A 12,538-nucleotide genomic window follows, 5' to 3' on the forward strand; every position below is an offset into this window, starting at 1 on the left:
CAGCCCTCAACATTTCCATTTTGCATTTCATAAGTTTTCATTTTTTTATTTCGCTTTCCCTATAGGTCTCCCCACATAGGCAGCAGAATGTGGGAAAGTCTTCCCCTCTTTCTAGCTCTTATAACTACGGCCTTAGAACCAACAGAGGGGGCCACTTTTGTTTTTAATTAGACAAGTTCTAGTTTTAGTTTCCATTGCAGAGGTATGAAAAAGGGACTCGTTTACCATTCCTGCTTTACTTCCAGGTCCATTTCCCAATTTTGTTTACTTTTAACATAATTAGGTTTTTGGATGTAAGTGTGAATTTTTTAAAACTATCTAAGGTTAAATATAATTTTTCTGTATGAAAAACATCAATCTGATTTTGAATTTTAAAAGATATTTTTATAAAGTCATCTTTCCTTCCTTAGAACTCTCATAGCGCTTTACTTCCATTCAATTTAATTCAATTCAAATATTTATTAAGTGATTCCTACAGGCAAGGAACAGTGTTAGACACTGAGAAAACACAAACAAAAATGAAAATCTCTTCCTTCGAGAACCTTGCATTCTATTAACAAGATTCTGCACAAACAAAATCAATGCAGTTAGAATGAGAAAGGAATCAGTTAACTGGGGGGAAAATTTTTGCAGCAAATTTCTCTAACAAATGTCTAATATCCAAGACATACAAGGAATACATACATATATATTATGCATGTATGTATATATATGCATACATATATACATACACACATATACATACACACATATAAGAACAAGAGCCATTCCTCCAATAGATAAATGGTGAAAGGATATGAATATACAGTTTTCAAAAGGAGAAATGCTAGTTATTAATAACTATGTTTAAAATTCCAAATCATTAAAAAGAGAAATACAAAATAATGTAAGTCTGAAGTCCCTCTTGAAACCCATCAAGTTAGCAAATACGGTAAAAGAAGAGGATGACAATTGTTGGAGAGGCTTGGGGGGGTGGGGTAGGCATGGTGATGTACTGCTGATGAAGCTGCAAAAAAGTCCAGCCATTCTAAAAAACACTTTGGAACTAGACTTGTAAAGTCTCTAAGCTGTGCATACCCTTTGACCCAGTAATGACATTATTAGAACTATACCCCAAAGGGGTCAAAGACAGAGGAAAAGGACCCAAATGCACAGAATATTTATAGCAACATGTGTTTTTATTGCAGGAAGGAAGTAGGAAGTGAGTTCCCATCAAGTTGGAAGTAGATGAACTAATTATGGCATAGGAATGTAATGGAATATCACTACACCACAAGATATGACAAAAGGGATGCTTTCAGAAAAAGCTGGAAAGACTTTAATGAACTAATGTAGAGTAAAGTGAGTAGAACCAGGAAAACAATTTATATAATGAACTACAATAATGTAAAGAAAAACAATTGAATGATTTAAATATAAAATCAACGCAACGAGAAATCATAACTTACAGAAGACTTGATGATGAAGCATGTTTTCAATCTCTTGATATAGATGGACTAAAGCCACAGGATGAGACAGATGTTTTCAGACTCAACCAATGTGTGAATTTGTTTGGCTTGACTATACTTATTTGTTACAAGGGAGGGCTCTTCTATTTTTTAAAGAGTAAGAGAGTTATGAAGGGAATGGAAAGGGACTATTAGTGAAACAAAACAAAAGAAGAAAAGAAAGAAAAATAGAATCAACTAAACATTTAAAAACACACAGAGATGACCTGAAGGAGACACAGACAAGCAGGGAAGTACTGATACTATCAAGATCAATTTATTACATACTTTAAAAAAAACAAGCTGTGCATAAGAGAGATTCATGGTTTCATATACAATCTCCTTTTTCTGTTCTTCTTTGCATATGGAATTGTTCATGTTTGTTGATATTTCAGTTGATAACAAAAAAGGAAAGTTTTTAACAAGAAGCTTGCATTCTATTGGGAAGTTAAAAATGGGCATAAATAAATATGATACAAGGTAAGCAGTTAACAAAGAAGGCAGAGGAGAGATAAGACAAAGTACTATAGACATATTTGAGGGGGGAGAGAACAGTAACAACCAAGGTGAGGAGCAAAGGCTGGTGAACTGAAGCTTGAAGAGAAACCATCTACAAAGTAGTGATGATGAAAGAAATGTTTGCCAGGTGTGGGGTACAACTGGGTTGAACTGGAGACTTCATGAAGAGAAATGATGTGAAATAAAGCTGGGAAAATAGATTAGACTCAGATTAGAGAGCATCTTCAATGCCACACTAAGGAGTTTCTATTTCCTCTGAGAGGCCCCAAGAGCCACTGAAGATTTTCAAGCAGGAGGAAGACATAGTCAGTCCTGCACTATACAGAAGATTGTGGTGGCAACTCTGTAAAGGATGGATGGGAAAGTGGTTCTAAAGAAAGGGAGACTCTAGTCCAGTAATCCAGGTCAGCAATGATGAGGGCCAGGACAAGGGAGGGGGCACTGCAGAACGAGTGAGAGAAGGGTATTGATGGTTGGGTGTCATTTTGTATTACAATTATCTGTATACATGACTTATCTCTCTTTCTTGATTGTTACTTCCTTAGGACCAAGACTGTGTCTTATTTTGCACTGGATCACCTTCAGCACCTAGCCCAGGATTTGGCACACAGGAAGCACTTTTTGTTGATTTCATTTTTGTTAATTTTGCCATATGGTCAGAGTAGAAAATAAAATTACAAGAACAGTGAAACCCAGAATTCTCAGAAGCCATTCTGAAACTAACAGAATCAGATTGGGTCTGTATAAATAAAATAAGAGATTTGAGAATTATGGGGCTAATTCTGTGAAAACAGCCTCCTTCAGTGGAGGTTGCCCAGCTAGTAGCAATTGTAATTGTCACTTAGCAAAAGAATACTTGTAAATCTGAGTTTAATCCCCAACAGATGCAATAAGTGGAAATACAGGCTGCAGTAGAAATGTGGTAGAGAAAGCCCATAGTAACCACAGCTCCCAAATAGCATCATCATGCCAATCATTCAGCTGTCCCCCAAAATGCCCACTTTAACTATAGGCAGAAGTGCCAGGGTAAACTTTCTCCCTTCTTACCACTAGAGTGGAATACCTTTTAATCTGTTTTGAGAAATTTGAAAATATAGATATGAAATCACATGGATATAAAACCTAATGGAGCCTGAAATACAAATTTTATACACCTACACAATATGCACTCATTATACAGTATAGCAAACTCTGAATCAGACTAAATGTTCTTTTTTCCCTCAAGGGTCTTAGTAATCCTATTAAAGAGCAAGATATTATTGGCAGCCTTGGTCGAATACTTATAAACAGGGTAGAAATGAAATTTAGCTATTTCAATCAATTATAGGTTTCCTTCAAGTTGGACAGCTCTTAACTTGCTGTTCTAGATAATTGGTAGATTTCTTAAAGATAACCGTTACAGACCTTATTTTCTGAGTAAACTGGATCATAATTTCTCCATCATCAAGGAAATGCATTTTCCAAGTATTTTAGAACATAAATTATATTTCTGGTTTGTGACTCATGACTAATAGCACTCCATTTAAGTTCTTTGACTCTCATTACTCCCGGAAATGCAAACCTCCCTCCTTTTGGCCCTAATGCTTTTTTTTTAAAAAAAAAAAAAAAAAGGAGGGGGGGAGTATTACTCTATTGCAAGACTAACTTACTATCGGATTATGGTTTTGTTTAAGAAAAGCAGCTGAAGAATTTACATTTAAAGGGCCAACTTTTATGTTTGCTGGTAACACAAAGAAAGTTTGTGGTTTAGAGGTGTATTTTGTGTTCATTACTTTCCTTAAAATTCCCCTATATGGCATTACAGCAAATTTGTAACATACTTTTAAAGTAAAAGAAATATCATAAGGTATCATGTGGTTAGTTATAGATTTGGGGAAAAGGGGAGGGAAAAATTCTTGCTCACATAAACTGTGTGAAAATTAGCATTAATTGGGGCAGGGCTGGGTGGGCTGGAGAGCAAGAAGGTACTAACATGTGATACATAGGAAACTCCTGATGTATAAATTTACCCTACCAATGCAGATCAGAAACTCATGCATTACTTAGAGTCTTAGAAAGCTGCCTGAGGCATTGTATGGTGAAGTCAATGGCCTATAGCCTCACAACTGGCATGTGCCAGAGTCAGAATTTGAATCAGATCTTCCTGACTCTTAAGGCCAGCCAGTAAGCTCTACTGATTCTCATAGATTATGGCACATGTGCATAAAATTTGGAATCATTGCAGTTAAAAGGGAAGAAACAGAAAATGAGAGATGGGTAGAGAAAGAGATGATGAAGGTAGAGAGAGACAGGCCACATGCTACATAGGGCAAACTGTATGAGGCATTTGCATCTTAGTGGGGCTACCACTCTTCCATAATATCTCATCCTAAGGTTTGCTATTTCAGAACTTTGACTTTTATCCATTCCTTCAGGATATAAACATTCACAGATTCTTAGCCCTTGCCTCCTCTTCTCTAAACTTTTGATGTTGACCTTTAACCTTCTGCCAGGACATTACTTCAGATATGTTACAATCAACTAGATCACAGCTTATCTGACATTAGTAACTTTGGTGAAATGTGGTTGACATTTCTATCTTTTAACCAAAACCAAATAGTTTTACTTTTAAGTACAATTTAAGCTTTTAAATACAATTTAAGATCTGGTGCTGCTAAATCTCAAGTTAAAATAAAAAGTAAAAATTATTGCAACATTTGGTATTGATTAAAAAAATAGAAAAGTAAATCAGATTCGATACACAACATACAGAAGCAGAGGGACATAGCAGTAGAATGTCTAATAAATCCAAAGACCCCAAATACTAGGGGAAGGACTCACTATTGACAAAAAGCACTGGTAAAACTGGAAAGCCATCTGGCAGAAACTAGATTTCGACCAGCATCTCACATCACATGCCACAATAAGGTCCCAATGTCTATGTGACCTAGATATAAGAGGTCACATCATAAACAAATTAGAAGAACAAAGAAATACTTTTCACAACTACAAATACATGAAAAGTTCATGACCAAACAAGGGATAGAGACGATCACAGAAGATAAAATGGACATTTTTAATCACTTAAAACAGACATTTTTTTTTGCAAAAACAAAATTCATGTAGTTAAAATTATAAGGGAAACAGCTGGGAGACAGTCTTTACAGCATGTTTATATAATAAAGGTTTTATAACCAAGATAAGTGGAACTAATTCAAATATATAAGAACAAGAGCCATTCCCCAACTGATAAATGGTCAAAGGATATGAAGGGGCAGTTCTCAAAGGAAGAAGTCTAAACTATCAATAGGCATATAAAAATATTTCACATCACCAATCAATAGAGAAATGCAAATTAAAATAACTCTTAGGTTCTAATTTGCATCTATCAAATTGGCATAGTAGACAAAAAAGGAAAATCACAATTGGTAGAGGGACTACAGGAAGAAATCAACACTACACCCATAAAGTCACTAAACTGTGCATACCCTTTGACCCATTGATAGCACTACTATGCCCATATCACACAGAGAGCAATGAAAGAGAAAAAGGATCCACACATACAATGTTATTTTTTCAGCACCCCTTGTTTCAGTAACAAACTGGAAAAAGGGGGATACTAACCAATTGGGGAATGGCTGAACAAATTATGGTATATGAATATAATAGAATATTATTGTACCATAAGAAATAATGAGAGGGAAAGTTTCAGAGAAACCTGGGAAGACTTGCACGAATCAATTCAGAATGAAAGGAGCAGAACTAGCAAAACAATTAATACAATAACAACAACATTGCAAGGAAAAACAATTTTGAAAGACTTAAGAACTCCACTCAATGCAATGACTAATCATTATTCCAGAAGATCAATAGTGACGCAACCTACCTACCTCCTGACAAATCAGTGATGGACTTAGGTGCGAAATGAGTGGAAATGCAAAATGTACTGAAAAATACATTTTCAGACATGGTCAATGTGTGGATTTGTTTTGCTTGACCATGCATATTTGTTACAATGGATTTTGTTTTTCTTTTTCTCTTCCCAATAGCAAGAGTGGTGGTGGTAAGGAAAAGTAGAGGAAGGGGAGAACTAGCAATAAAATAGAAATAAGTACTGAACCCATGATTTCATTGGCATGGGGGATTCTGGCATTAGAAAACTCCCTCTACCAATGCCAGTGAGCGTTTTCTCTGCACCCTTCTCAGCCTAGAGCAATGAGAGGTGAAGTGCCTCACTCACCATTACACAGCTAGTATGTGATGTCAGAGGGAGAACTTGAACCTAGGTCTTCCTGGCTTTGAGCCTGGTTCTCTACCCAGTATACCACAGCTGACCCACAATGCTTCACCCCAAAACATCACTGAAGCATTTCAGAGAAAATGCACAGAAGAAAACAAAAGGCATTTCAGAAGGAAAAACAGACAACCAAGACAGCTTTTAAAGTAACAAATCAAAGTTGTTATACACTTAAAAAAATAAAAGCAAGTTGTATGTAATAAATATTGTTGGTGTTATATACAACCATTTTTTTTCTGTTCAACTTTGGATATGGAGATACCCATTTTAAAAAAATACAGAATAAAAGTTATATACATTATATAAAGTTTTATTCCACGTATATGTGTATGTATATATGTATATTACATATGTGCGTGTATGTGTGTATACACACACACACACACACACACACATATATATATTTAACAGGGTTGGCGTCCTAGTGCTTTACCCAAACCGTAGTACTGTAGGGAAGTACCATAGTCTCACCTGGCATACATCTTTTAGAACAGGTTATTTCTGCAAGCTACAGACATCCATCTTCTGTCATGTTGGCTTAGTGTGAATTTCGGAGAATAACATTCTGTGACTTTGTCCCTGCAATCTGGAGGTATGCCTTGTGTGAATCCACCAGTCACACACACACACACACACACACATGTGTATATACACGCATACATACATATACACACACACATATACTATACACATGTGTATTATAGAACATATATAACATATATTATATACAACATATAACATATATTATATATACAGCATATATACATATACATATCTATCTATCTAAAACCTTCTAGAATCATCAGTACTTTTTGGAACCATGTTGGAACAAAGTTTTAAGTCTTAGTAGCTAGAAATGTTTCATGTTAGATCAAATTTGTCAGGACAGAAAAGCACAAGAGAGATGAGGAAGGTTGTACAATCTCCTTCTAGAGAAGATATTTAAAGAGAACAGATTTCTACCTGCCTGGACCTTTAGGATATGGTCCTATTTGAAGACAGAAAAGTAGACCAAGTGACTTCAGGGACTGTAGGAAAATAATCAACTTCATCCATTGATAATAGTCTATCTGAGTCTCATCAAAGGATTTTAGCTACATATTGATGTACCTGCTGTCTCCCTTGGTTAGATTTTAAGCTCCCTGAGGGCAAGAACTATTTCACTTTTTTTCTTTGCATCCTCAGAGCCTGAGTATGGGGCACAGACATTCTTGCTGTTTGGTTGAGTTGAGAGTTTGTTAAAATATCTTATCTGATACTGCAGTAAAATGTTAAATATAGTACTAGTCTATCTTATGATCAGTTTTTTAGAGAATTCATAGGAAGTATGGAGTTCAAGGAGGAGAAAAATGTGGGCTTGTAAAAGATGACCAATTGTTTCTGAAAGTTAGTAAGAGAGTAGGCCATAAAGAAAGTGAGATACAAAGGATCCTTGACTTCATTAAGGTACAATAGAGATATGAACTGGACCTGTGATTTCACTGGTACAGGTAACTCCCTGGTGAGAAATTCTCTCAACCAATACAGGCTTACACATCCTCTACAAGAGATGGTCTCAGATACATGTCTGGAGCACTGGGCAGTTAAGTATCTTGCCGTATGAGTCAGAGGCAGGACTGGAATCCAGAGCTTCCTGGTTCTGAGGCTGTCTCTTGATCCATTATGCTGCCCCTTGATCTACTATCAAGTGCAATCATACTTGTAAAAAAACAGTGCTTGGCACAGTGCCTGACACAAAACTTGGTGCTATAGAAATGCTTATTCCCTTTCCCCTTATGTCCCACTGCCTCTCAACTAATGGTACCATAAATACCTCATAGATAGGTTCACAAGATCACAATTCTTCACTACAATGAGAGACTTAGGCAGTAATTCAGAGAATTAAATGTGTAGAGGATAAGCCTACCAACCCATAGTACTGAATTCCTCAAACCTCTGTTAAGCAAGGAGCATCTCAGTACAATGAAATAAATAGAGAAAAATGGTGGCTCTTAACTTGCTGAAAGGCCTATGTCCCACACACTCCAGTCTACAAATATTCTTCCTCCTTCCCTTCCGTTCCACTTTCCCATTGCCAGTATGACCTTCCTACAATTCAGCTATAACCAACATCATAATATTCATGGCTATCAAGAAGAGTGTAACAACCAGGATGGGGAAGGGCCTCAAGGCCAGACCATGTGAGGATTGCTTGAAGAAGTGCGGGTGTTTAGTCTGCAAAAGAAATGACTTAGGGAATACAAGTATCGGAAAGGCTGACATGTACAAGAGGGAAGAGAATTATTCTGTTTTGTCTTGGAGGGCAAAAACAGGCAGAAGTTACAAATAGGTAAGTTTAGGCTTTATGCAGTGACAAACATACTAAAAATTAGGGTTGTCCAAAGTGAAGGGGGGCTTTGAGCAGTGGTGAGCTCTACCTGACATCTCACTGGAGCTCTTCAAGAAAACCTTAGATACCCATTTGCTAGGTCTGATGTCACAAGGATTCCTGATCACAAATGGGCTGTCCCCTTCCTGACTCTCGAGATTCTGAGCTTTAAGATAAATACTGAAGACATACTAAGTCCATGCACACCCACACCAGCCCCAACAAAACAAAGCTGGGAGGAGCTCCCCCATCTCCTGTTTACTGTAGAGGAGAAAAGTAGAACTTCCCTTCAGGGAAAGTTAGCCTGTATTGGGAAAGATCACAAGTGAAATATTCTAAAAGGGTAGGAGTGCAGAGTGAAAATAATTCTGTGGTCTTGGGCTTACACTGAAAACATTAAGTTTATGAACTTTAGGCACTACTGATCAAATACTTAAGCCACACAGGCTGGTGGGATTTTTTAGCTCTGGAGATAGCCAGAGGTTTTCCGAAAAGTTCTGAGGTTCCACCTTATTTGATAAATAACTCATTGTCTGTAAAAAAGACAATCCTAAGAGTAAAATATTATGGTGCTGACCTTCCCCTACACATCGCAACCACTTGTTACCTGCTTCTAATGGGGACCATTACTCATTTGAACAAGGCACAAGTGACTGCATTTCAGGACATCACCTTTCTTTGCAAATCCTGACCTAGGAACAAGGGTCTTTTCCTACCTAGGATTACGTCACTGTCATCACTACTAGTTATAAAGTTGTCCATACCATGTTAGAAATCAAAGTATCACAGGCTAAGAGATTGAGTAAAGGACCGTCGAGATGACCTCATCCAACTCAATCATCTGACATCCAAGGAAACCAGGCTCAGAACGGCAGTGACTTGTCTATGACTCCAAGTCTAGTGCTCTCACAGCTCTACCCCGTTGCCTCATACATGCACCCGAGGACATGCCTGCCTGGTTTATCATTTTAGTATCGTGGCTTTAAAAAACATTGACAATATTGATAAAAGACATTAAACTTAAACGCACATACCCATATATTTTCTATGAACTAACATTTTCTTAGGAATTCAGAGGACCCAAAGCTTTCTCCTTCATCCCCATAACTACTCCCAAATTCTGGTAAAGAAGACTTAATTTTGAAAGTATTTCTTTTTTTTATTACATCTTATTGCTTTTTTCAACAAACTCATTTAAAGACGGCACATAACAACCAGTTGCTCAATGAACAAAGCTGTTGTGTTTTCTCCAAATATATGTTGTGATAACATCTATATACACACACACACACACATATATATACATACACAAATATACACAACAGCACACATATGTCCTCTGCAGGTCGAGGAGGGGAAAAAATTGTGAAAGGATTCCACCATTAACATAACATATTAAAACCATCTAAGCTGAACTTAAGTGCCTTCTTCATTCAGCTTTATAGAGAATTTTAAGTAGGAATCAAGTATCGCTTACAACTTTCGACATAGCCGGTAAGACTTAACAAGTCTTCACCAAATAAACAACTTGCTATCTGAGCCAAGAGTACGGTCTGAACCTTTGCCTTCATTCCAAATTTATTTTGCCCCAAAGTCACCATGGCTCCTAATCCCAAGGGTTGAGGAGATCAGAGGATTGAGCCCAGGAAGTCAGGAACCTCACATACCACCCAGTCTAAAGGAAAAAAACTGGAGCTCAGAGAGGGGAAGGAACCTGCTAATCACACAGCAGCCTAAGAGGCACATTTCGGGCTCCAAATCCATGACTCTTTTCACTGCCCCACAGTAGCAAAATTCTTTTTCATCAAAACATTGAACGATTTTCCATGAACATATTTTCTTTCTTCATTTCAGAAAATGTCATTTAGACAAAGACTCATACACACACCCACATACACATCCCCACTCCCACCAAAAAAAGAGTTGGAAAAACCTAAAACAGATCAGGATAAGGAGCCAAAGCCAATTCTGTTAATTGTAATAAAATCAATGGAACAATTATTAGAAACACCTATTTGCCAGAATAAAACCAATCATGAAATCCACCTATCTACAGCAGTCCATCTGCTTAAGGCCATCTCCTAACCAAAGTAATTATTAACCACCACAAGAAATGATAGGCCTTCTCTCTTCTCCTTCACCAGTGATTTTCAAAGAGCACTCCATCCTCCCAACAGCTGCTAACAACATGAGCTGGAAAGTGAAAAGGGTTGTCTTTCCATGAACTTCACTGATTGGGAAGAGAAACAAAACTAGCTATTTGCATTTTTCTACAGTCTTCACAGGCTGCCTCCCTAAAAATCAAAGCAGCAGAAATTGTGAAGGAGGGACAATCCCTTGGTGATGGAGAACTCAGGCAGCAAACAGTACCTCTGAGACAAGAAGTCTCATAAGTCGCTTTCAAAACCATGGTATTCTCCCCAAAGAATAAGAAAATTTCTCCTGAAGAAGACTTCAGAAACTCACACGCCCAAAATACAATTTCAATATTTATTTCATTTGTGAAATAGATTTCTCCTGGCAATGATTTAGTTGCTTTAAAAATAGATTAAATGTTGATTAGCCATAAAAACATGTAACAAGTAATCCATTTGTGTAAGAAAAGTAAATTACATGCATATTCAGCTACCTTGTAGGGTTCCCCAAAAAGACTGAAACCTGAGGCAAAGAGATCTTCATCTGGCTGGACTTCTTGATTTCTCCGTTCCCACTCTTTTCTTTTAAGTGCATTCCGGTCCTGTTCATAGTGACTGGAAAGAAAAGAAAATGACAAACAAAAGACTCATTACTAGTGGAAGTCATTTAAGTTTCCCTAGTTATCAATGAGCACAAAAAAATGTGAAGCCAGACTCCCACAAATTGATATGTAGAAAGAGAATATAATCCTTTTATTTTTTTCCCCACTGGATTTAGGATCCTAGGCACTCTTCAGAATAAAAATAAAAATAATCTTGCATACAAGAAATTGGCCTATTTCAATATAGCTGTGGTCTCTCCTTTGCCCTGCTACGTTACACTGGTATTCCTCCTGAAAAGGGAGATGCTATCTGATTTTCTGCTCCATCACAGCCTTATTCTCCTCTTATAGGCTCAAACTGTAAGAGAAGTGAAGCTTTTTTGGGGGAAGGGGGAAGATGAAATGGGGGAGGATTACACAAAAATAAACCACTTTATTATCAGCACCTTCCTTTTTCCCCTCCTTAAAGTCAGACCAGTCCAAAAGCCTTTTGGGGACTTTCTGGACAAAGCCATGAGGTTGGCTTAGAAGTAACAACTATTAACATGGAAGAGAATATTTCTATTATTTAAAAGACTCAAATGTTTTTAAGGGACAATAGCTTTCTAAAGCCTGAATGTTTCTTGGACCCTCCTGGCATTCAGTGATTTCCTACTGGAAGAAGAATAAAAAAGCTAGGAGCCTTTGAAGATAAATTTAAGTGTTCTGGTTATGCAGGTAGAGAAAGCTTTGCCTGGTTAAAAAATATAACTGCTACTATATTTTAATTATTTTTCTTTCAATGAGAAAGTCCATTTCAACTAGGTCATAGTATTTGAAATCCTTAAGCTAGTTATCAAGTAAAGGTGTTCTTTTGGGGAGGGGGTTGGCTTTGAGCTTTAACCTTAGCACAAACAACAAACAACGAAAACTCAAATAATGGAAGCAATGGTCATTGAGAATGGATAAAGAAACATACCTTCCTCATTTCAGGAGAGAGATAAGGAGCCCCCAGGTAAGGAGGACTAACTAACCCAGGGCCTTGCTATTCCCCCTGAAACTGTTTGTTCTTTATTTTGCATTTGCTTATCTACACACGTGCTGTTGTTGTTGTTGTTGTTGTTTTTCTTGGAGGGAAGAACAGTATCGTTATTGAATGTCTCCCCAGTACC

At 37.2% G+C, this 12,538-nt stretch overlaps 1 protein-coding gene across 6 annotated transcripts in view; it reads right to left on the reverse strand.

Moving 5' to 3' along the window:
* The window catches only part of AFF2 (AF4/FMR2 family member 2), a 512,420-nt gene that overhangs the window by 296,822 nt on the left and 203,060 nt on the right, over positions 1-12,538 (reverse strand). For all 6 annotated transcript variants that reach the window (XM_027847190.1, XM_027847189.1, XM_027847188.1 and 3 more), the window contains exon 2: positions 11,280-11,400. In XM_027847190.1, the coding sequence (XP_027702991.1) occupies positions 11,280-11,400 (121 nt within the window). The remainder of the gene's footprint in view (positions 1-11,279; positions 11,401-12,538) is intronic.

The sequence above is a fragment of the Vombatus ursinus genome, unplaced genomic scaffold (assembly GCF_900497805.2).
Source record: "Vombatus ursinus unplaced genomic scaffold, bare-nosed wombat genome assembly UNPS02015358.1, whole genome shotgun sequence".
NCBI classification, from domain to species: Eukaryota; Metazoa; Chordata; class Mammalia; order Diprotodontia; family Vombatidae; genus Vombatus; species Vombatus ursinus.